This window comes from Hirundo rustica, chromosome 6, assembly GCF_015227805.2.
Source record: "Hirundo rustica isolate bHirRus1 chromosome 6, bHirRus1.pri.v3, whole genome shotgun sequence".
Classification (NCBI taxonomy): Eukaryota; Metazoa; Chordata; class Aves; order Passeriformes; family Hirundinidae; genus Hirundo; species Hirundo rustica.
The window spans coordinates 53420247-53447560 of record NC_053455.1 but is presented as its reverse complement, the minus strand read 5'-3'; the positions used below and the strand labels follow the sequence as shown (position 1 = coordinate 53447560).

The 27314-nt window shown below is 36.5% G+C and overlaps 1 protein-coding gene across 1 annotated transcript in view; it reads right to left on the bottom strand.

The window, feature by feature from the left end:
- Positions 1–27314, bottom strand: part of ANO3 (anoctamin 3) — a 124561-nt gene that overhangs the window by 74955 nt on the left and 22292 nt on the right. Inside the window, 3 exon segments of the mRNA XM_058421013.1 lie at positions 10990–11126; positions 24521–24592; positions 25466–25678. Of these exon segments, the coding sequence (XP_058276996.1) occupies positions 10990–11126; positions 24521–24592; positions 25466–25678 (422 nt within the window).

Sequence of the window (27314 nt, the reverse complement as noted above, 5' to 3'; positions counted from 1 at the left end):
CACACAAGTACAACATGTATGTTTGTAACCATTTATTTTACCTTCATTCCACCATTGACAACTCTCCTCAAAACTAACATAACAGCAAGTCTTAAAGGCTGACAAAATTTCTATAGGTGTCAATATTTTAATGAATTTTAGAAAATTCCCATTCACTTGTTCAAATATTTGCAGCTTAAACTGTGCAACAGCAAAATATCAAGTACACTCAAACCACCATGAAAGGTTCTAATTTGTTTATACATTAAAGGTACTGCCTAGGAGAGAACACGTACTAAGAAACAAGATACTTCCCTCTATCACCTGCCCAGTGTTCAGCCAATGTCAGCTCAGATTTTGATGTCTTCAGTAACTTTCTATAACACTGTCCAGCAGCCCCCAAATTCATATAATCTTTTAAAACCCAGAAGACCTCTGACAAGGATTTCCACAGCTCATTTCTGGGAGAATTGCTTCCTCTTCTTCATTTTGAATTTGGGGACAAATTTGCTTATTTGATGCTTCATGGCTGTAATTCTACAATGAAATATGTATAGTTTCTTAAGCTATGTAGAAACTCATCATTAATACAATTAATGAAACTTTTTTACTCTAATATCCTCTTAAATCTACTGTACTGCTAAGGTATATTACATAATTAAAAATCACTATGTTTAAAGCAATCACTATTCCTCTTTCCCCCAACATGTACACTCCTCTTCTTACAAGAGACTTTTTATTAAATGTGACAATTAGCTAGTCAAACATGACTATTAACATAAAAATACAATGTAGATGAAAATATTATTATGTAAAAATATACTAATGTGGTACTATGCATATGCTATACATTGCAATAGGATACCATCATATTTTACTATATTAATAATATAAAATACTGACTATTTGTGTAGACTGAAGGTCAGATTTCAATATTCAAGTCAAAGCAAAAAGAATAACTCCTATACATTCACCTCCACGATACGAAGCTTGTCCTTAAAGCTTGCAGTGTTGTAATGGTTTTAATTTAATAAAACCAGGCAGAAACACCAATTAATGCAGAGGTTTTAGTATTTATTCTCTTTCTGTGGGAGGGAGAGATTAGGAGAAAAAAACGCAAAGCAAGCTTAAGCTTAAAAATGAACAAAACCAGTTTTATTAACACACACTAAAAGAAGGAAAAAAAAAGTTGAGAAAAAGAAAAAGTAAAACAGAATAACACTTTAAAACACCCTTCTCTCCTCTTACAAAATACTAACTTTCTTATTGAACAACATAGAAAGACACAAGTTGAGATTTTCAGTCTGTTTCACTATTTAGACACAATCACTCATATTACTTTTAGGAGAAGAGTCTCTCTAAGATTTTTTATGAAACGTTTGCCACAAGACAAAATAGTCCAACTGCTCCCAATGTCACACATCTGCTGCTGCCCAGAGTTTCTGTAGACTGTGATGTTCTATCATCAAAGCTTCTCAGGTATTGGGGTACTATTACAAATATTCTTCTAGTCTAAAATCATCTTTGTCTCAAAGGCTAAGACATCTTTTTAACCCAGGAGCGGGGGGCTTTAAAGTTCCCAAATAAATCGCAATTACATCAGTTCCTCAGTTTTGATTAGAATTAGCATTCTACCCAATGACACTGAGATTCTACAAAGACAGTCCATTTCTCCATAGTTTACCTTAGAGAAGTGCAGTTAAAAATGTTCGCTTCTTCAATCCCATCCAATATTATTAGTTCTTTCACTTCTAATCTAATTGGCTTCATTTGGTGTCTGTTCTACGTACCCTCTGTCTTCTTTCTTCTTTCTCTCAAGGAAGAGTTGTGCTTTAAAAGTTCCATGTTGCTAGGAAAGGATTAAATCCGCCCGGGCCAGCAAGGGCCACGTGCATGCACCAGGCTGCATGGGGCTGAAGAAGAAAATGCAAAGCTGTGCTGATGGAGGAGGCTGGTGGATGTCCTTTTTTCCACCCCTTGGTCTCATCCAGGGTGGTCCGGCTTGGAGCTACCACAGAGCTGTAAAAGGGCTCAACCCGGGCCGCTCCCGTGAGGGGCAGCAGCTCTCGGAGCTCCGGCTGGGCCCAGCCCAGCTGCCCAAAGGGAAGCGGGACCTGACCCAGACCTGCCTGCTGCCTATGCTGTTACCTCATGCTGATTCCAAAGCAAGAGAGAGACTGATCAGCAGCAGATTAGTTTTAAATGTCCCTTCCAAAGTCGTATCAACATTTCCCATTGTCACTTTAGCTGCCAATATCCGGCCAGCTTTTGACAGGTCCCTGTCCTCCCCCGCCAAACCACTCTATGATCAGGGCAGGGGAAAACATCTCACATTTCTCTATAACCAGAAAACAAAATTGTGGCAACCCATGATAAGTGTTAATCCCTACTTTTATGACCATTGACCAATTTTTGGAAATAGCCTTTAGCAGTTTTTGTTGCATTATTTATCCAGGGGATGAGTTAAATAGCCATTTGAGGAATCTTAAATTTTGTTGGCAATGTTTTGTACAGTAAAAAACTATAGACAACTGAGATTCTAACCTGTGATTCTTTACTTCAACCTATTTGATTGAACAACTTGATGTCTGCTTAAATGCATGTCATTACTGACTGCGGCTGAAACAATGACAAAGGGTATTTGTATTCAGGAAAATAATAAAATTCAGTATGAATTTAGCCTTGGAATCATTATATTATTAGATTATATAGTCTTTATTTTAATAAATTAATTTATTCTAACTTACTAACAACATCCAGTAAATCAAGCCTGACATGAAAGTAATGGTATAACTTGGTTGTATCATGTACAAGATTTTCACACATAATGTAGATGAAAAGCTGGGAACAAAGCTTTTAATCATTATGTTTTATTATTTGCTTAACAGTTTTCTGAATTTTTTCAGAGAAGGCAATGAAAATGAGCATGAGTTCTACATATTTTATGTATATGTGCATATAAACACAGAGACTGATAACACTATTTTCCCAACATCTCTTAGTAGTTTGCTGCAGATTAATTTTGTTAGTTACTTTAGAGTATATCTAAAAAATAGTTTCATCTTACTACCCTCGTATTCAGTTGTTATAAATAAAACATCAATAAAAGCACAACATGAGTGCTAGTCTGGCAGGAGGCTCAAAGCCCATGGGACTCAGCCCAGAGCAGGTTGTTCTGACTGAACATACCCAGAACAGAGAAACAACTTTTACACTGGGGTGTGGAGAGTCTGTTTCAGCTTCTGATTTCAAGGAATGTTGTTCACTTAGCAAAAAGAATATTAAAAAGTTTCACATTTATAAGAACATAGAAAACATCAACTGTCAGTCATAACCAGCAATAGGAGGATTCACTTAAACAAGCGACAACTTATACAGTACACAAGAATTAACCTCCCATAGCAAAATATGTTTATTTTGTCTCTGCAGTATAGAGAATGAAGTTTTAGCTTTCCTCTGTGTGGGTGGTGGATTTCATTTGTAAAAATTATGTAAAGGAAAGTAAATATACCAACAGACCGGTGCCTGGGATCTTACGGATGGGTACACACAGTTGGGCCTCAGGAGTCTTCTTTTATAATTGCACCCTAAATTTGCTAAATTTCTCTCCCCACATTTTTTTATGACATGGTGATGGTCTTTGGGACAGTATTAATTCCCTTCCTAAGACAGCTCATGAATTCTGATGTGCTAGAGAAAAATAATTTTACTAAACCCTTACCAATAATGAAATAACATAATAAAGAGAGAGATACTCAAATGTCTCAGATTTTTTCCCAGGGAAACTCTGAGAAAGGAAGAGAAGAATTCACCACTAGCAAAAGTGGTGCAACCACTGGAAATGCAAGTACTGAATCGAAGTACTGAGTCTCAACTCCACCACTCCGTAATAGCACCACCTCCCCAGCAGAATTTTTTAGAGACAAATACACAGGGAAAAGTTGTAATCAGGAATCAGGAAGCAGAGGAGGAAGAAGCAAAGACAATTAAGCAACTTTGAAATGTATTGCTTCCTCATGGAAACACTGACCTACAGCTGACACTTAGAAATTTGCAAAAACCACCATAAAATGATGTTTATATGTTGGTATGGTATCTTAGAGCCCAAAACAGACAGTATGGATTGTCATATATATATATATAAGGTGTGTGTGTACACGTATATGTATACTCTCAAACACACAGTTATGTATACATGCATATACACTATCACTCTGTACACTTGTACGGAAAATCAGCTTGGAACGGAGGAGTAAGAAGAGCAGAAAGACACTTAAAATGCAAAACCACACTGGTTACAAGAGGTGTGTCAAGGCAAAAGCAGTCTTCTGTACCTCTTCATGCCTTTAAGAGATCTTTCAGAGATAATAAAAGATTAATTCAGGGCTTGTTAAACCATGTTGTAAGCAAAAGTAGCTATGGAAACAATTTCAAGAACTAGCACTAGAATTTTGCAGGGGTAAAGATCAGAATCAGATCAGAATCTGTTAACTTCTTCAGCATGGCAATAACCTGAAACTGAAAATCTACATGAACAGCTTTCCTGTTCTATCTCTGAGTAGAATGGTTCTCTCTAATAAAAGAGAACTTTTTTCTAATATAATTTATTGTTCTACCTAAGATGCTAATAGGTTGAAAGATTACTGGCTGATTCATGAAACCACCTCACCTACTTAGATTACTATTCTCCCTAATACTGTTACTATGAACTCAGCATTAACACCTCCAGTAATATTCACACCAAAGAATGCCACCACCATTTAAGTGGTAAGTGTCCACATTCAGAGATTATGATTCAACTTATACCTTAAGTATTTTCTGGAAATATATAAATCTCTGATGCTAACTGCAGTGGATTTATTCCTATGAACAAAAGTGGGATACCTAGTGTCCTAGGGTGACTTTATGATGCTTGTATCCCCACCAGTCTGTTCTATTAGTGCTGTATATTGTGTTCTGTACCTTTAAGACTGGTTTTGAGAGTGAAGTGGAGAAAGAAGACGCGCCGAGTTTGCTTTGAGAAAAACTGCCTGACTCCGCATTTTTCTCCGGGGCTTAGTGTGTTCGGCTGAGACTCGGACAGACTGCAGCACAGAGATCTGCTTTGCTCTTAGTTTCAGCTAGCTGAGACAGAAAAGCTCTCTGGACTGGTTTGGGTGGTTTGTTGTTGTTGGTTTTGGGTTTTTTTGGTGCCTTTTTTTTTTTTCTTTTTTTTCTTTTCTTTTTTTTTCTTTTCTTTTTTTTTCTTTTCTTTTCTTTCCTTTTTTTTTTCTTTTCTTTTCTTTTCTTTTTCTTTTCTTCTTTTTTCTTTTCTCTTTCTTTTCTTTTCTTTTCTTTCTTTTCTTTCTTTTCTTTTCTCTTCTTTCTCTTCTCTTTTTCTTTTCTTTGGGACTGTTTAAACTTGCTCTGGACTGAAAAACCCAGGGGAGCACAGGGGGCTTGCACCAAGCCTGGACTTCAGCATTGTTCAGCAGCGCCAGAGCGACTGGGACTGGTAAGAGACTGAGAGAGCCGAGCTACACCCATAGCAAGGACTTTTTTCAATTCGCCATCTCACTCCAGAACAAGAGGTTTTATTGTTTCATATTATTCCTTCTTTATGCTTGTGGGCACTTTGTTTGTTGAATAAATAGTTTTTTCCAGTTTTTCTCCGAGGAAGTTCTTTCCCAGATCAGTTGGAGGGATGGGCTGTTTGGGTTTACTCCCTAGAGGGACCCTATTTAGGGGTTTTCTCTGAAATTTGCCCCAAACCAGAACACTAAATAATGCTTGCTTTGTTTCAGGATGTTTAAAAATCAAAGCTGGGACCTCAATTAAGTTTACAGATTTCTTAAGTTATATGAAATTAGCTGTGAAGTGGTTTTAAATACTACTAGACCAATTTTGTACACTTTAAGAACATACTCTGGTTAAAAATAATCTAAAGTGTGCTTTATGTGAAATTTTCTAAGCACACATCTAAGTTAGACTTCATCTTTTTGTGTTTGTAGGAATGGATATACCATAAACATATTTATTAGAATCATCCTTTCAATTACTTAATTTCAAAAATAGATTTATGATTTTATATATTGGTTCAGCGCTCTTCTTGTGCAAATAACCTAGGAAAGAAAATTGGGGACATATTTGTATATGCAAAGACATCCAAACTATCCGGGACATCAAAGACAACATGACAGGCTGCCCTAATTATCCACGCTATCATATTTCTGTAAGACTACACTGCTGTACAGAACAAAGCTTTTTTCTATGGTGATGAAGACTTCCAGAAATATCTGACCTTCCTAATTAAACTACAGTTTAACTTTTTAGGAGTAAACTAGCAGTTATTTTAGCTTTTCACAAAGGACATTTATTCCATTTATATTCTACTCAGACTTATAGAGTAAGCATGAAAAATGCATTTGTATATATTATGAAAAACATATTTGACTTCAGGAAAGGAGTGGGTTAGGTGATATGCAAAATTTTTAAAGGAAGTCTGTTCAATATTACCATATGAGGGAGCAACAATGGAGGATGTTTGGAGACAGAAGGCGGCTTTTTAATATTTAACCTCTTCTATTTGCTTGAGGTCTAATAGGGAGGTCTTAAGAAGCATACTAATATGACCACTGAAAATTTTTCTTAACATGTTTATTTTAAAACAGTTTCATCTTTAGGTTATAATTATTTGCTACTTATGCTGCATTTCCTGAAATATTTTCTGATATTTTTAGTTTTTATTTTTTAAAACAAAATCTCACAGGAGATGAGAACCAAGCACTAAAAGCACCAACGTGAAGTCAACTTTTTTTGCACTTTACCACATCCTTCCATTATGGCATAATTATTTTATCTGTTATCATTGCTTTTAGGCTTTATTTACTTCTGTGTTATTAGACTGTGTTTTTGAACTACCAGAAAAAGGCAGTAAATTAGGCTATTGTATAGGTAGCATTCTTCATAGTTCCTGAATGCACAGTGATAATAATGCGAACCTTGTTCTAAAAATTCTTTCTTTACCTTGCCAGATAGAAAAATGCACTATCTAGGTAAAAGAAATTATTAGATCAAAGAGAGTAACAGTGATGTAGTGAATGGAAGGAAATGGAAGTATAATTTCTCAAATCTGGCTGCTACTGATTTTGCCACTTCTCTGGAAAAATGCTGCCTTCCATTGAAGTGATAAAGTCTGTTTAAGCCTGCTTCCCTTTCCTAATGGGAACATTTCAAGTATCAACTTTCCAATCAGGGACCTTCTCATTTTCTACATTTCCCTTCTAAAGTAAATAATACTCATTTTTGCTCAACAGATTCTTGTTGGCCTCATTCTTCCTTGTCAGACCCCTTGGCAGAATCACATACATGAAGTTGTACTTTCTATGCAATTTCAAGAGCAGCTGGTGATGAAAAGTTGGAAGAGAAGGACAATGATGACAGCTTTTTCATAGGTCTGAGTGACTCACAAATTTTCAGTATGAAATCTGTGGATTCTGAATTGATACCATTTCAGATACCATACAGGAAACTACCAGTTTCATAATCATGGAAACAAGAAAAGTAGATTAATACAATAGCATCTGGTTGCTGTAAGAAAATTACCTGATTTTCCAAAGCTTTAAAATGCAGCAACAAGAATCGGATTTATAAAGGTACCATGCGTGTAGTCTGAAAAACTAAACCATTCCTGAAAAAATTATGTATCAGCTTTCATCATGTCCACAAGACATGTTCACTACAGCTGAAGTATGTAAGCAGCTTATTGCTGAGAAAGATCATGGCACCAAGAAGTAATTGCAAACAAATTTTTAAGCTATTTTCCCCGAGTCTCTCAAGTATACAACCACCCTTCCAAAACAAGCCAAAATTAGAAACATTAAAAAGAAGAGAAGAATAATATGATTTTATCCTTGTACTCCTGACTAATGCAGAGTTTCTCATTCTCATTATCTGGTCAGACTGAGGAGATTTTTTATTGTGACAGATCAGTTTACATTTCAAATATGTGAGAATACTTACCAGCTGTAAAGCTGTACTGCAGTATTCTGTGCTTTCAGCAGTCTCAGAAACAATCAGAAGCCTTCTTTTGCTAGTTTTATATCCATTTTGGGAAGAAGTTTCCCTAAGGTTTTTTAAACTAACTGCCATAAAGATTTCTACAATAATCCAAAGGCAGAACATTAGTGTTCCCTTCTAATGTAAGGCGAATCCAAATTCCCTTTGCCTTTTTCCTGTGGAAGCAGGCAAAGGTAAAGGGAAGAAGAATCCTGCTTGGTTGCATCAGGTGCTGACTTTGGCTGGGATAGAGTTAATTTTCTTCACAGTAACTGGTACAGGACTGCACTTTGAATTTTGGGTTTAACCAAGCTGGGGTTAAACCAAGACACCTCCTTTGCAAAAACAGTCCTTCTAAATGCAGAAGGAAGTTTCCAGAGTAGTTGCTTTGATAACAGGAATTGTCAAAGTTAAAAGCGAGACGCACCTAGAGAAGGCTGTTTTTAAACTCTGAACCAATTAGTTCAGTAGGTCAGTACATACAAAGACTGAGACACAAAAAGTGTATTTTTGTTTAAACTTAATACAAATATAAAACTCCTCTTTAAACTTTGAAAGAAAGTAAGCTTACTGGCTGACTATGTACTTCATAACTATCCTGAATGCAGGGCTTGAAAAAATACAACTGGTTGTTATTTTATATTTCACATGGAAATACAAAAAAAAGTATTTTGCTTAAGCGCAGTGAAACCCCTGTTACCAGACAGACAGTATAGCATCTGTCACTGGACTGTTTCGGCAGCAGCCTTACCTGTTACTTAAAATATTTAGTGCTCAGTAACATGATCTAAATTCTACTGACTCCACATTGGTTTTCTGCCTTTTTGCCACAATTAACATAAAAGGCTTAGTCTACTTAATCCGCAAAATCAAACAAGATTCAATTCATTATTATTTGTCTTAGTTCAGCTAATCTTGCAGAAACAGACCAAAAAAAAAAAATCTTTGAATACAAGAAGTACTCATTGGAAAGGTTTAGTTGAAAATGTAACCCAGGAAATTATATATGTGACATATATATAATACATGTCATTCCTGAAGTTTCATATCACAGGTTTCCAGTCTGTAAATACAATTACCTGCAAGCTCATTTAAAAAATTATCAGATAGCTACTATTAAAGTTTTTTCTAAAAGCATCCTATGAAATGAAGCATTAGAGGTCACATCTACCTATGTTCCAGAATACTCTAGTAGTGATGATGAGTATGACAAGCATTAGAACTGTTATACGATTCATGAATTACACATTCAGTGCTAAAATCACAAAGTGCCACAGGTACAATCCATGAAAGAACTCTATAATGGTCTCCCAAAGAGCATACCGTATGTGCTATGCATACAGCACAGAAGCTTGCAGCAATTCATGCATTACTAGATTTGTAATACAGGATTACTGATGCCTACAGGCATAGATCAAAAATCACAGAATGACTGGTAAAAAACAAACAAACAAACAAACAAACAAACAAAAAACTGTGCTGCAGAATTCACTATTTCTAGTGCATGAAGAAGAAAATTATTGAGAACTTCTTGAGGCTAAGTAATTTGTCATATGTATGTAAGCAATTATGCTTAATGGAAAGGAGAATTAAGGGTCTCCTAGTTGAAAGTATGACTAAAACAGATACATATTTTGAACATAAAATCCACCATAATTCTTTGACATTAGAGTAGACTGACTGCTGGAGAAAATGCATTGTAAATAATAGTACAATTATGCAATTAGTAAGCAAGATAGCATGTCATTATCTGGTGACATGAGATAGCTTTTCCAGTGCTTTAGTTGAGGTTCCTGAAAATACTCCTACACTCACCTATACGCAAGTGACTTTTATCTTTCATTCAATGTGCCTAGATACCATTTTGATGCTGTTTAGAAGAAGGATCTTATACTCTATCTAGATCACTCTTGACTGACCATTTGCTACATGAACATAGTTCTGCTACACTCCCAGAATTTCTGAGGCCTCCCAGATAACGTGAATTCTACTTCATGTTCAGAATCTTATATGTTAAATTCTGTGCAATATAAATTTATTGAAAGAAGGCTCCTGCCTCTTAGACAAATTGATAAAAAACATAAGAATCCTTGATTTTATGTAATTTTTCTTCATTTTAGTAGAGAGAATTCCATTCACTGATTCTGTCACTCAAACTATAATATTGTTACTAACATCCTCAAAAGGATAAATAAAATCCTCTAACACTGTCTTCTTAGTGTTAGCAAGCAAGGCATTACTTTATTCTTGGTGAGGAGGTGTGTGTGTGTGGCCAGCAAAATTCCAGCCCCCGAATAAAAATTGACACAAAACTTTTTAGCCTATTTATACCTTTTAACAACAAAGAAATAAGTGTTCATTAGTTCTAAATTACATAATTCTCTTTCATTAACTAATATTCTATGCTCTATTGCTTATTTAGTTCCCTTTGCTCATCCTAATTAGTTCATAATTTTAATATTTTTAGTATCTCTTTCTTGCAGTAGGGAATTTCCAGCACATATACTTAGTCTCTTCTTTATCTTCTGGTTTCTGTAAAATGACCTTGTGTTCCATAAATCCTGTACTCTTTAGATCCAATTTCAACAATACATCTCTCTTCTCTCAGGCTTTCTTCATTGAAGCATATAAAGTTTAGTTTAATAAAACTAATTTCAGTAATTTTACACAGTTATGTTACCTCAATAGCAGCTCATGATAACCTTGCTTAATGCTAACAAAAAGTGATTTAAGACTTAACACACTGCCTATGAATAATTTTTAAAAATTAATTAAAAGTTAATTAAAATCATTAACTAAAATTATTTAGAAGTTTTAGCATTTCCAACAACTTGGGAGCCACCAAAATTTCTTACCATTAGATGCCCATTTATTTAGGCTGCAACATATGTAGTGCTTCAAAAATAGCATTTTAAAAATATTTAAGCACATTCTGACAGTTGATACAATTCCATAGAATTCTGTGTCGATTACCTTTAAAGATGATTTAGTTCGAGGTTCTGTTTTCTGCCTGGTGAGCTTATTTTGAATAAGCAATGACTGATCTGTACGAGCATCATAATTCCCATGTTCTGAATCATCTGTATATGTATCTTTGTTCTTTCCTACATCTGAAGGAAAACCAGAAGAAAACAATGGGCTCATTTTAGATTATAGTGGATAGAAATAAACAGCATTATTACAGCCACAGTTGAACATTCATTTTATGTATACACTTTTTATTAACATAATTCTTTTCCTTTTAAAGCTTTATACTTGAAATGTTATCATGTTTATCATTGACTGCTATTTTTAGTAGAGGGTCTATAGAAGTGATTTTTTATTAACATACAAATAAAAAAGTCCATAACCTCCTTTACAGTAGTTTTAAAAAACAAAGTAATATGAATATTCAACTGCTTGACTCACAGTTGTTGAGGCAGCACATTCTGGAGACCAGACTAGCATCTCATGTTTTAAATTTAAACAAGCAATTGAAATGCCTGATTCCCCTGCACACATGCAGATATAGCATTTGAAAATTTGCACATTAAGATATTGCAGTAAGTGCTTCAGAACACATTTTAATAGGTGTAGCTCATGGTGGCAGAAGGTAGAAGGCCTTCATAAAGGAAGCATTTGTCTTGTCATTGGACTTAGTTTTAATTGCTCAGATAGAGTTTTTATGAACTTAGTTGAGTACCCTAAGAGAGCTGCAGGAAACTGAAGACCTCTCTCAGAGCTTACCAATATTTGTCCATCAAAGAATCATTACAATACTTGCCCTATACACACAGCAGGAGTAAAATGAAGGGCAATGCCTGTACAGTGTTGGACTGTAAAGTTTTAATGAATGTTGGAAAATGGCTAGTCATGAAAAAACAGATTAAAGATTAAAAAGATGGAATAATCATTGCCACACAATATTATCTTGGACAAATTGGAAAAAGAAACATATTCAGACAAAAAATTTACCCATAAATCCTGAGTCAAGTTCCCATCTCAGCTTTCACATCAACATTGGAAAAGTCAGGTAGACTAGGAACAGCATTTAGCTCAGTAATTCTAAACCCTAAATAGAAGCCAAGAAAAAAGTCGTGGTTGCTGTGGGAACCACAATCTTAAATTTCATACATTTTGAATTCATAAAAGTTCATCTGCAACATTTAAGTATTTTTCATTAAGTTGTTCAGTTAAATGCTCTACACTAAGTACTACAGAAATTTAAAAAAAAAAAAAAACAACAAACCATAATTATCTCACATACCCAAAACATTTCTGAGATGGAATATTAAAAACCAGAACATTTACTAAACACTACTTTTTCTTCAATTTAGTCACTTATATGTGGTGATGTGCTTGAATGTTCAATTTAAATTCCCTATGTTGTTTTTAATCTTTTGGGTTTCCCCTTTCTTACACATTGTGTAAGGCCCTCCTGCCCTAAACCATACCCAACCGCATGTCAATCTTGTCCTTGACTCTACCCTTACTCCAGATCCTTCCCTTAGCCACACCTACTGAGTTGTCCATCTACCCTGAACTGGCCTTTCTCTCCTCCTTTGGGACTGTCAATCCTCCCATGGCCCCACCCATTTTTCTAGAATGTTTCACGCTAGTCCCCCAGTCTTCAAAGCCCTAGTGGCTAGTATAGACTGTTCTCTCCCCTCATGCACTTCTATTGGTTGTAGCACTTTTGGTCTCCACCTTGTGTTCTTCCCCCAAGCAATCCTCATTGGTTGATGTTTGGGGACCACCCCCTGTTCCTCCCCCACTTAAAAAACCCTGTTTGTCAGTGCTCTCTGGCTCTTGTCCCTGCCTCCCATTTGCAAATAAACTGTTCTTGGGTATTGCACACAAGAGCCCCTCCTTCCTTCATCACCGCTGCTCTGCAGCAGGAGGTACCACCTGACCCTACAGCAGAGTGCAGCGTAAGCCCTTTGCTCAGCACTGTCACCCGAGCCAGGGAGGGTTAGGGGCAGTTGCTCATTTTGGCACAGCTCTCACAGCCACTGGGGGAGCAAGAGAGGCTTTGATAAAGGATGAGGGTTGTGTCAACTACATCATGATTATACAAAATGTTCCCTTGATAATTTCTGACATTGATATTAACCGTGGTAAATATGTGATGGGATTTCTTAATGTACAAACCAGCTCATTTTAATTATCAATGTGCCTAACTTAGGGGTTTTATTTATTTTAAACAATGTTTTAACTTAATATACAACTCAATCTCTGCTCAATAAAAATGAATGTAGTCAAAAGAAGCTTTCAGGTGGTAGGTATATAAAGTAGGAAACGGCACTTAGTAACCCTGCAGATTTGACTAATGCCTAGATTTGACGACCTCTTAGTTTTACTAAAGAACAAGAGCTTGTAATGGGAGCCAGTAAAATGAAGAGACAGGCCTGTGAAACCTAAACTAGGTCATTTAAGCTGAAAAAAACCACTACACTTACCTTAAGAAGTCTATTTCTATGGGGGAAGTTATAGAGGATTAGACATTACGTGTACACCTAGTACTAAAAACCAAAAAAACTTTTGCAAAATTTTGCAACTTTTTAAATTTAAATAATTGGAAGTTACGAATAACTGTGCTCAACACACTTTACCTTCTTAACATTTTTGTGCTTTCAAGGACTTATAACTTAAATTGCAACATCTCCCTTCTGTAAAAAAATCTTTCACCAAGAGATACCTCTTATCTTGCCTGAAATGTAGTCAAAATTTGTTTTAGCAAAACAGAAACCCAAAACAACCTTTAAAATTAAAGAAATTTATAATTATAAAGAAAACTTATATAAAATTCAAAGCTACTTCCTATTGCATATTTCAGCAGTTGATGATTATTTTATGCACATAAAGCACTGCCCCACTATGCAATGATATTAATACAGTAAATAGGGGAAGAATATTTAGCACTTAAACATCCCACGTGAATAAGCATTTGTTACACATGTCTGAAAAAATGTAAGACTGAGACACATACCATATAATCCGTATTTCAAAAGTATATTCAAAAGTGTGTTTATTGTTACCATTCATGTAGTTTTCGATACTAATGTCAACAAAATTCCTAAAATGCAGTTTGCAGGTACTAGTCATCCCATTTACCTCTTTTGCAGCATATATTAAAAGAAAATTGTTTATATAAATAATTATACTCAGTTCCATGGAATAGTTCAATGGAGTGCATAATATTTCTATACCAGAACAGGTTAGAAAGAAAAATCATAACGTGTTTTGGGAGGCCCCTTTAATTTCTTAAGCTGAACTTTTTGCAAATTTCTTTTGATTATTTTTAATGTTTTTAAAGAACAAAGAACAAAATATGTTGATTTTAAAAAAAAGAATTTAAGAGAAGATGACAGCAGCTAACCTTTGCTACTAATAGCATTGGCTGCTTTTCTATTTTTTATGACCAGGTGCTTTTTCGGTTATAAGGTATCCACTACTTTTATTAAAACAAAAGTTCTTTCCTGCATTTTCCCACCCACAAAGCCAAAATTACATTTCCTTAAAGATAACATGAATACTAAATGCTCAGTGATTTTAGTCCTTGAGACGTAATTTAAAAACTGCAATTTCTAAGCTTCTATGACATTTTTATACCATGTTTGACTATGAAGTAACACAATTTTCTGTCATTCTTTCCTCCACAATCTCTATTATTTGATTGTGTATTTCATCTTCCATGTGGGATTGCCACAAGGCAAACCAAGATAGCATCCCTGAATCTTGCGTCTTGAGCTGTACTCCTCAAGGATGTTTCTAATGTAACTTACCCCAAAATCAATGATATGGACTAACAGTCTTTCTATTTGATTTGCAGTGTAAGTATCCATCTTTAAATTAAAGCATGATTCTTAATTTGGCCGCAGCTCCACAAAATGTCATAAGAAAGGCTTGACTGCCTAAAGTTCTCTCCCTCAGCACTGTGGGAAAGCTACTGTTTACTACATTTTTATTTTCCATCATGTCTTCCCGGGCCTATGACAACCCATTTGGTTGTTACTGTCAAGATCAGCTGCCAGTGCTCTCTATTCTTGTACTTCTTGGATAAGCTCTAATGCCAAGCATTACAATTAGCCTCCTTGACCTTGGAACAGAGATTGGGTAGGCAAGAAACCAAAGGAGTGTCCTGGGTTACAGAAGGAGAGTGCCAGTGTGGGGTGTAACCACTACTCCCCTACAACACTTCTGACAAAATCTTTAAGGTGTGTCGTTCACAGTAGATGCCCAGTGCCTACCCAACCCCTCAGGCTACAAGCTGGGTGTTAAATAAGGTAAAAGAGGTAACTATGCAAGGCAGGGTAGTGTTGCTTTTTCTTCAAAATAGCATCTCAGCCCTGATAACTCCCTCCAGAGAAGCAGTAGCATAGTCCCACCCATCCTGAGGAGGTCAGGTGTACTAATGGGCCTTAATGAACTGAATGGCATCTGCAGAATAGGCAGCTGCAATGACTATCAAGGACTCAAAAAAAAATCCTACAGGATTACATCATTCCATTGTGAAACTCACAACCCTGGGGGAGATACTGAGCATTCCTGCTGGGACCTGACTATATATAACTGGGGACTCAGGACATTGCCAGCACCACAACTGGAGAGAGCGAGGGCTGGACCAGAACTTCCACAAGGATCACCGCTTTTGACAAGTCTGCCACCATCTCTTCCACAGGAATGCAACTGCCATTTAATAGGACTGCAACCACCACCCTGACCCACAAGGTGCCAGGTTGTACTCTGAATTTGTGGGTTAAAGCCAGCTTTTCTGTATCACAGTATTTATTGCAATCTTTCCATTAAATTGTAACTCTGACCTGAAATCTCTCTCGAGGTATTTTTATGGGGTTCACTTCTCCTGCAGGTTTACTTTCAAACTAGTATGAGGATGAGAAAAGAAGAATCCAGTTAAAACTGCTGTAGAAGCTCAGGCTTTTCACACCAATTGATAGAAAGCTAAGTCCTGAATAGACCTCAGCTGTTACTCACCTGCCCAAGCCCAGAGGGTTTGTGAACTCCCCATTTCTGGAGGTGTTCAAGGCCAAGGTGGATGGGGCTCTTAGCAACCTGAACACCTTACCAACATCTTGCCAACACCTACTGTAAGGTGTCCCTGCTCATGGCAGGGGAGTTGGAATCAGATCATGATTGAGGTCCTTCCCAGCACTAACCATTTTATGATTCTGTTTTCCTTGCTGCCATTAATAAATGCCACCCCATTTGTGTTTTGCTGGGCACAGCTGAAAGACAAGATATAGAAGTGTCCCATTTGTATATACCAGTGGACCTGCAAGCCCTTACAATTTTTTTATTGATCATGTTTTTTTGGATTTCATTAATTTTCCTCTTTACATAGCTAAAAAAAGTTGATCTGATTCAAACTGTGTGAGTCTAATCACTAAAATATTATTCTATCAAAATGTCCATTGATCAATGTCTATATGTTGAAATATGTCAGCTGAGCAGATGTGCTGTATTTAGCTTCTACTTAATCTACACTGCAATTAATAATTCAGTAAGGCAAAAAACCTTTTGCCAATGTAAAAATATGCTAAAAATCAGGAAAAAAAGTGTAATAATTCTTTACTAAACATTTTTCCACTTCTCCTCTACTGCAGGACAAAAAAGCAAAATTAAAAAAAAAATCTGACCAGTTGGGCGACACCTGGCTAAAAATCTCCCTACATTAATACCCAAATAAATTGAGTTACCTTAAAAACTTTGAGATTGTGCAAAACCTCAAGAAATGTAAAGGAAAAGGGAGATCAAGAAGCGTAACTGATGGAAAAAAGTAACCCTGCTGCACTGGGGACCTGCAAATGGAGGATGGAACTCATGTATGTTTATGCCCATGTCCTCAAATCAATGACATCAAAAGGACATTCGCCTTCATTCTCAAGCACTCTCATATTTAAGTTTTGAGCACCTTGCAGTTTTTATTTTCCATGTCTGCTGTGGTGGATTGACCCTAGCTGGATGTCAGGTACCCACCAAAGACACTGTCACTCCACACCGCAGCAGAACAGGGAAAGGAAAGATATAACAAAAGGCTCCTGAGTAGCGGTAAGGACAGTGAGAGACCACTCACCAATTACAGTCATGGTCAAAAGACACTCCTTGAGGAAAAGAAATCCAATTTATTACCAGTAAGTTCAGAGGAGAACAATGACAAATAAAGCTAAACCGTCTCATTAGCCCTCCCCTCCTAGACTTAAAATTTATTCCTGAGTTCTTGATCTCCTCTTGCCAGGACCAGCAAAACAGGATGGGAAGTGGGAGTTTTGGTCAATTCATCACACACTGTGCTTATCTTTCCTCCTCAAGGGGGAACGCCTCACAGTCTTCTGCTTCAGCTTGAGGTTCTTCCACTGAGAAGAGTCCTCCATAAACTGCTCCAACATGAGTCCTTCTCACAGGCTGCAGCTCTTGATGAACTGCTTCAGTGTAGGTTCCTTACACAGGGTATAGTCCCTCAAGGAAAGACTGCCCTACCATGGGATCACAAGTCCTGCCAACAAACCTACTCCAGTATGGGCTCCTCTCTCCCCAGGTCTTATCATGAGCCTACTCTAGCATGGACTTCCCACAGGGTTACAGCCCATTGGGGCTGTAACCTGCTCCAGCATGGAGTCTTCCATGAACTGGTGGTACATCTCTGCTCCACCATGGACCTCCATGGGCTGCAGGGGCACAGTCTGCCTCAGCATGATCTTCACCACAGACTGCAAGAGAATCTCTGTTCCAGCTGAAGTTGCCCCTGTGTATTTTCTTCTCCCTTCTTAAATCTGTTATTCCAGAGGTGCTTCCACTGTCACTGATGAGTTCAGCCTTGCCAAGCAGTAGGTTGGAGCCAGCTGCCATTGGCTCTACCAGACACAGGGGAAGCTTCTAGAAGCTTCTCATAGAAGCCACCCCTCTAGCCTCACCCAGCTACCTAACACTTACAACACAAACCCAATACAGTTGTTCAGGTAAAATAGTCTCAGTAATGCAAACAGTACATGTATGACCCTTTACAAAACCTTTTTGTGTGAGTTTTCAGAGTATCTACTAGCAGGAGAAAGATTTAAACATCAATCTTTTTACAAAACCTTACATTTAAAAGACTATGTGTTTGCAGTACTACAATACAAAGCAACTGCAGTGCATATTTAAATCAGTATAGCAAATTAACAGCAACTTGCTGATGTATTTGCCTTATTCACTTATGTCAATGAAAACATATGTGGTGGTTGAGAGCTTTTGGAACTGCTGTCACATAAAAACTTTTATGAAAAAAATTACTAAAATTATGTATAGTTTTTACTTCCCAAGTGACCTGTTACAGAAGGAGAAATTAGTATGCTATTATGACTCTGAGTCAGAAAAAATTCTCTATGAAATGGTTTAGCTTTTACCAATAGTATAAAAATAAGACAGAAAGAAAAAGGCTGAATTGCAAATAAGGAGAAGGATATTAAATCAGAGAAAAGGGTTGTAAGCTTCTAATTCTACACGTAGAATCCTAATCTTATCGCAATAAAGTCAGTGGGAATTTCAGTATTCAATTCAGTATGTCAAAGACTTCACTTTAATTAAAGTATGACGTTAAAGCAGATATACCCATATAACTGTTAAAACAACAGAACATGTAACTAAATAATGTTAATGTCACTTGAGATCGACAGTCAAGTATAAAGTGATTTGAAAAATATTCAATTATTAACTAAGCAGACAACAGATCTCTTCATCCTAGCAATCTGTGCAGGTTTAGCATTGATTAACATTTAGTGAGGAGGGAAGAAGCCAGTCACAGAAGTGATTTTCTAAGAGAAACTGCTAACAGCTTCCTCCATGCCTGAAAAAACCAATGAGTGGCTAGTTTTGAATACTGACGCCTTGTTAAACCAGTAGAAAGCTGAACACACCTCTGTGAACACACATTAAAAATCGAACAAACTCCGAGAAAGCCCTTTTTTCCTTCCGGCCTGAGTACAGGTAACAGGCCCTGCAGAGGGGCCAGGGCCTCTTCTCAGTAAGCCCAGTGGGCTAGGGCTGGGGCTGGGCCAGCAGCTGCCAGGCAGCTGAGACCAGGGGCGGCTCCACAGCCATGCAGAGAGTGGCCCAGCAGCTAGAATTGAATACAGCCAGAGCCCCTGAGATGCCAGCACAGCCCCAGCGCAGCCTGAATCTATCACTGTGATTGCTTCGACCACTGCGACCTGCGCAGGCCCCAGGCGAGATACTAAGTCTTTCATTGCACAGATGAAACTTGCAAAACATTAATTCCTCTCTGAGTAAGAGAAAAGGACAGAGTGAGGACATATAGAGAAAAAAGATGAAGACATTAAGGTCAGTGAAGGAGGAGTTATGGGAAGAAGATGGGAAGAGGATGAGAAGATGCCTTAGTCTTAGGCTGAAATTCTTTTGTAAGGCCATGGTGATGGACTGTGATATAATAGAATATCCCTTTAATTCGTAGAAACAGTATGTGGGGAGATGAAGTGTTCAAAATTGTAGACATGAGCAAAGACATTTGTGCTGAATTAAGCAAATACTGAAGTAGCTGTGATCTCATAAAAAGCTTAAACAGAGAGAGAGAAAGATGAGATAAAGACCTTGCCCCCAAGGGGAGAAGAAGATCTCTGTTGCCAGAGATGAAGATGATCTCAAATATAGATCATCTCTGATGATCTTTGCTTTGGAGCAGCTCATCCTTGAAATAATACCCCATGAGTTTGACATGGCCCATATGAATGCAGCTGTGGGAAGGCTGCATGAAATGGGAGGGACTTCATGAATACACATTCCTGGGTGGCTGCTATTTGTGAGAACTGAAGACACAAGAAAACTGTTTTCCTGTAGAGAAGTCTCCATGACATAGCAAAAAAGACTACTCTCCCTAAAAGAACTGATGAAAGACTATTTTAGAAGTGGTCAACTGACCTAAGTCCCAGGTTTTGTCTCTGTACGTTGTCAGTAGGAAAGAAAAAAAAAAGGTTCTGGGAGGAGGAGAAGTGTTCTAAGAGTATTATTCTGATTCTTATTAATTTTTTTTCTTTTTCTTGTCGTTTTGTTAATAAACCTTTCTTTATACACATTAAAGTTTAAGCCTGCTTTGCTCTTCTCCCAATCCTATCTTGCAGCAGAAAAAGAGCAAATAATTCTAGTGGGCACTCAATCCACCACATTATTTAGTGCGTTGGCCAGGAAACAAAAAATTGGTGAACCAAAACCACTACACAGTTGCTTTGTTTTGCTATCTTGTTATATATATACAGGATGAATAACTTCAGTCTTCATACATCACAAAAACCTATCAACACTTCCTGACATATAATTTGGCAACACTAAATGCATGACAGTAAGTTTTACCCTATAAAGTCACTTACAAGTTAAAACATTGAAGACAATTTCATTTCTGGAAATCCTTTACACAAAAATGCAGAAGTATTTAGTTTAGAAATAGATAGCTAAATTCACATATTGAATCTTTCTTTTTGGGTCTTCTTAATTGCTTGGCTATCTTCCTTATCTGCTTGGCTATTTTTCTTACTATCATACTTTTCTGAAGGGCCAAGAGTGCATTTCAATTTTATGACAGGGGATAAAAAGCACTTGTCCTGATTTCTCTGTAAAATGCAATAAAATGTGATATATTTTGCAATAAAATGTGATATATTTTATATATACACAGTAGTGTGTGGTAGCAGTTTTTCAACTGAAATGTGGCATAGTTATGGAAAGGAAAATTAATATAAATATTCCTAAATAGTTTCTGTTTCACAAACTTTGATAGGATGACTCTTTACTCAATCCTTTGAGTCATGACACATTTAAGGATAGGCTTTGCAAAGCTTTACTAAGAAAGAGATTATTGGTCAGTTAAATACTACCTTTTTGTCCTAATTTAAATCCTAGAAAAAAACAAGTAACTTGGAGAAGAACATCACTAGACACCTAGATAAATGACATTGTGATGGATTTAGGTTTTATTTTGCTGTGCACCTGGAATACTATATTATACAGATAACATAGAAAGGTTTTCATCTACCTGTGTATGTATATATAGATATGAAAAACTGTCATAACAGACAAACACAGATTTTTCTTAATGTACAATTTCTTATGAACTTTCAGACAGTGGTAACCATTAAACAGAATATTTCTCATTTGTTAAAAAGGGAGCCAGTCATGTATTATTCCCTTTTAGAGGAATTAAGATGGCGTATAGAACTGGTAGAGGCAGATTAAATGCCTAAAGCACATCAAAATTTTGGACTGCAATACTAATAAAAGACTAATCCTTATTAGGTTCCAGTGAGCACTGAACAGATTACATAGCTTCTTCCTCCATACTGCCAGCTCTCCAGGCGTGAATCAGCTCTAATACGGGAGCTGGACAACTCTGGGTATAGGACAAACAGTTCTAATGCAGCTTTTCAGCCACCTCACTACACAATCAGAAGACGTCACAGCCCTTATCTATACAGGCACTGACCACAAACTTGCGAAAAAATTATTCTAGAAGGCATAATGGAAACATCACATTTCTGTTGAAGCAGAAACTGAACCTGGTTTTCTTGAATCATATAATCTGTGAACTTTCAGTCCCTTTTTGTATGTAAACATTGTATGCATTGCACAGGTCATACATATATATTTCCATTTCAATTTATCATAACATACAAAATTTACTTACAAACACTTCTTTAATTGAGCACTAAAAAAAGTTTTTATCATGCAGTTATTATGATTCTTTGTTGGATTTTTAGTTTTGGTTCAGTTCGTCATTTGCCACTTCACTGTATTACAGCATGGCACATAAATACAGAGTTTTTTTATATATAAACTGTAGCAATTGGATTCAGGATACCTTCAGAATACAAGGTATCTGTCACAGAAAATTTGTTAATTAGCTAGAAAGGATTTCATGTTCTTCTAAGAAAAATGAGTTATTATACATGAATCCTCATAGCTAATCTAAATTAGGGGGGGAAAACAGAATTGTAAAAAGAATAAATTAGTTAGTGATGTTTTACTTGCTACAGAGTATTGCTTTTGTTCTTATTTCAACCCAGTAATCGCCATCTACTGTGTCTCCCACCAGAGGTGGGAGGAGAGTGAGTGAGTCATGAAGAGGGGCATTCCAGTAGGTTGAAACCTCAAAGTTCACGTTATATGTTACAGAAGCTCAATGCCTATCACTTTGGTTGAATTTATTGATTCCTCAAGCTACAAACACGACTTAACATCTAAAAGTGACAGAGGAAAAATAACACAAATCCATAATGTCCTTGATCGCATTTATCTGTGTGATTAACAAAGGTGTAATATGTATTATCTTTTTACTTCATAAATGCATTAACATCATTGACTAAGCTTGTCCAACAGATTTATGGCCTCATTTATAACCAAATAAAATAAAAGAGAAGCTTTCCACCAAAGTCCTTTATTTGATGTCTGTTAATCTCCTTCACACAAGATAATACTGTCTACAAACAATTCAGGAAGAGGAGAAAGTCATTTGGCCTACATTTCTACAACACTGCCTAATTAAAAATTCACCATATTCACTTAATTCAGCTTTCTTTCATGTTCTCAGGAGAGCAGTTTGAAAATGTTCACTAAGACACTAAGATGATGATGCCCATTAATCAGCCTACTTTTCAAACTCCATGAAACTGCTGGACTATCGACAAAAGCACTGTTTTAACCTATCTGTTGATCAAAGTTGAAGCTGTAATATTCATTTTTCTGGTTTATTTTTTACTTCCCCTCCCCACCCGCATCTAGATTCAGGATAAAATTGAAAATTTTAGACTTTGAGACAAATTCTTACCCACACAAATACTAAAACACAGTACTAAAGCACCAACAAACTGTATTTTGAAGGCACACAGGCCATTTTGTTACATGCACTTTTTAACTGTCCCTTATTTCTCTTCACAAATCTAACAGATAATGCTGATATAAAATAAGGAAATTCTTACTACTGGCTTCTGGGATTTATTTTTAAATACTGTTTTCTTTCTTGCTTGTAACTGAATAACCTAATCAGTTACATTTCTATAAATACAGAATAACTTCACAGATTTCACTTATCTAATTTGGGATAGACTCAACATGGGCAAATTCATTAATCAAGTCAGTAAAGGGCAACTATTTAATTTTTTTCTTCCACAAGCATAGCTGTAGTCAGAAGAGAAGAAACATCAACACCGAAGTTTAATGTGATTTTGAACTGAAAAGAATCAATCTATCTTTTCCGCAGTTGCTAAGCCCTCCATGTATCTTTTCAGGTTAAAACTAAGTAATGTGAATGAAAAACAGCATCATTTACTATGAGAAAGAATTACTGCTGACATATATAAATACATAACAATATCACCATGTGTATGTGCAAACAATTCAGTGAAAAAATAAAGTAGGATATTAAGAAAAAAAAAAAAAAAGGAAATTATAACAGTAAAATCTTCTAGTATCCATGCTTGCCAACCAATCACACTAGAAAAGTGCAGCAGCTTTAACTGGAACCTTACTAAAACATGATTTTCTTATATAATCTTCATGCCAAATTTTTGGTCTGTGCCACGATTTTGGAATATCTGGTTTTGAAGAAGTATAAATTTCCCTATTCCCAGTAATTACCTATTCAGGAAACCTCTAGAAGCCTCTTATCCATCATACATTTTAGACATCAAAAAAAGTCAATACTAAATCATGTGAGAGGTGGGCAGATCTAGCTTTCTGAAAGCAGTTATCTTTTATTCAGCATGAAGACATGATTTGTAGTTTGATGCTTCATCAACTGTGAGCAAAAATATCTTTCATAGTAGTTGTGCGAGGTGCAGCAGTATCTTTGTGTCTGTGTGGGTAAAATAGATTGCCAGGGGATTTCAAAATTACTTCATCTTGGAACTTGTAAATTACTACCCATGTGTGTATTTACAGGTTCAATTTGCAGTTACAAGGATGGGATTATTCTAACAATAACTTCTTTTCTACTTACTCTCACTTAATTACAATATCAAAATGATAGTAAAGCAGTACAAATACATCTATTTTCCACATTACTTCTTTTTTTTTGCTTTCCAAAATGTAATGTTTTTTATATGTAAATGTCTAAAGCAAATATACAAAATATCTAAAACCAAAACCAATAGAACAATAGAATAGAGCCAGGATAATAGTGAATGACATGACTATACAGGAAAAACAAGTGAATAATAACTTCAAAGGAATTTTAAGTACATTGTTCAAAATGATTGTTTTATGGACTGTTATTGGAAAAGAATACACTGAATGCCTAACTGTATTTAGTCTGTAAATGCTCTGTATTTAGTCCCTACTTTTAGACTAAAAGATGAGACAGTACCAGGAAATCTATGAAAGCACACATTTCTTTAGTCACACTTAGTCTCCTCATTCAAAAAAAAATGGAAGGTCAGGGTAAGTATGGCCTTTCCACATTTGAATACTGTGAGAGTAATCAAAGAATCATTAATTTGTCATTATTTCATTTCAGACAACAACTTACCTAAAAATGGATCACCAAATTCTGTATTAGACAGCTTAAGCAAGTTGTTTTCCAAAGTCTCCATCACTTTAGCTGGAATAAATGCAGCATCTGTATTAGCATTCAAATGTATTTTGTAAGTTAAAAAATCTTTACTGTAAAAAACACTTTTAAAAGCTGTTGGTAATTCAAATAAAAAATTTGGACTAAAATTTTGAAGAGCACTTTCCATCAATAGAGAAAAGAGCAAGATAAATTTAATGAAGACTTTCAGTCTATTCCTGAGAGAAGTTTAACTCAATAAAATAAGGCACTAGAACAATAATAACTAGTGTCTATCAACATTAAGGAAAGACTTATCAAAATCTACTACCAGATGAGTTAATTTATTCTACAAAAGTTCACGCATATCTGGTAATAAAGGATGGTAATAGTTGGCAACAAGCGACACACAGTGATTGGGATTCCAACTAGACTAGTTTCTCTGATAAGGCATCTGTATCTGTTAAATTAGAAATCCTAAAATGAATTATTCCACACAAGCTAAAATTTGGAAGGATTTTCTGTTTTCATTCTTTCCATACCACTCTTCTCTGAGTCTACTGTTCATGAATGAATGCATCTCCTCCCACATGTTTACATATACACTTTTTGCCAAAAACCTAGTATTTATTCTTTTTTTTCTTTCTTGTCCAGGACAGACAATAGAAAAGTTCATACTTTTCTCTAGCATAAATAAACAAGATTTTCTTGTCTTATTACCAGTGAGAAGGAAATAATGTCATTGAGAAAAATAAAAATCAGTTTAAAACTCACTTCAAACACTATAAAGATTCACTCAATAACCTGTTAATGTGGTATGTGTAGGTGTTTTGTGCAAAATCATTTCTTCAACAAACCATAGATATCTACATAAATCAGTTTATCAGTGCTGTAATGAACTCCAGCTAGAGAAGAACCTCCTACCTCGTTCTGACACTACATCCACTTCAGCTGCCGATGTCCCTGCACTTGAAGGCTGGGGCTGAAACTGTGGCTGCACATGATTTGGCTGCAGAAATGATGAATGTTTGCTCAGGCTCTGAGGATGTGTTTGGCTCTGGGCGAGGCATGGCATAGATCTTCTAGAAGGTTTTAATGGGTGCTCTTTCACTGTCTCGCTCTTGCTTGTATTCATACCTGAAATAGCCAAAAAAAAAAATATAATAAGCTCTAGCATATTAGGCCATGACAAAGAAAGATGGCTAATTATGAAACCACTTATCAAGTAAGTCAACTAAACTAAAATGTCATGCTATAAGGTTTGACGTTATTAAAAAACAACCTAATGAATTCAAATACAGATGGTAATAGTATTCTATTCTGTAAAATATTTAAATTCTACTTTCAAAGCTATAAAAATTTCCCCTTCACCATTATGGAAATAAATTAATGCTCTTAATCCTTTCACCTATTGGGTAACCTTCGTGAAAAACACGTAGTAGACCAACAAACATATGGGGCAAAAAAGACCCCAAACATCCCAGGGTCAGTTAGAAAAAAGCAGATTTGACAATAATTTTACTCTTAAGAGTTGTTTCTGAGAGACACAGAAATTAAGTTGCTTTCCTAAGTTTACATGGAAGAAAAAATCATTATTGTACACTTCTGATTCAATATAGAGCACTGACACACACAATCCTGGTAAAAATTAATTCAACACTGAGTAAAATCAAAGTCCACTAGTGTAGTTAGTCTCTTTCACTATACTATTTCTCTGCTTGACAGAACAATTTACTTTACAGCATGTTTTTATAAATATTACTTTCTTAGTGATATAATTTACTTCACAGCTGTGCCAGAAATAATTAAGTAATCTAAACATTTCTCTTTCTTGGAGAGCCAGGAACTTCCAAGGAACTTTCCCCATCAAAATCTGTGCCACTCGAAGACCATCAGACCCAGCAAGTCTCTTTCTTATGTAAACTTAAGAAGTGTTAGTTTCCTGTCTGACCACCCAAGAGCCACTGCAGCAGTCATACCTGCACCACCTCAACTTGGACTAAGGCCCATTTCCAGCGGGCTACAGTGAGTTGATGGGTGCCCCTCATGACTGCCTGCACTTCCCACACTCACACAGTCAGAACACAGTTTCCCTACCAGCTCAGCATCAAGTTTCCCATAGCACAGCCTCAGAGGTCGGGACCCTTAAAATAATTTAACTGTGTTGCAACAAATAACAGATCGAGCTAGGTGCCTCCAAGGAGGAGAAAAGGAAACCCTGAGGTTTTATACCCTCATGGTCTAAGTGCTCAAAAGTCTGGGGCCAGGGCCATCGGCTTCTTCCTTGTTTCTGAGGATCCCCTGAGTGCCACCTGCCCAGAGCCACAGGTCCCCAGGCCCTTTGCTATGCCAAGGGTCACCAGTTCACTGCATTTTGTCTCGGGCTCCTGACAGCCTGAGCTCAATCTGCAGCTGTCCTGCGGCTGCACACCAAGCTGCCTGCACTAAATGTGGTCCTCAACATCAGAGTCTACAAAGAAAGCCCTTTAATTAGCAGGATACCCCCCATATTTAACTATAATAGCTAAGGTTTAAAAGTGCCTTTCCTTTAAAAACTTCCATCAAGCTCACAGAACATGCTTTGGTGTGGGAACCCGTGGAGCCCCCATGGGGAGGTGCGCTCTCCCTTGGAGGGAGAGCAAAATGTAAAACCACTGAGCTCCTTCTCAGGAGTCTCTCCAAGAGATACACTTTTGGTTAGGGCAAGCAAAGTGCAGTAAAAACCCATAAACACTTGCCTGCATGTAAATCCCTCAACTCCCATTGGTTAAGC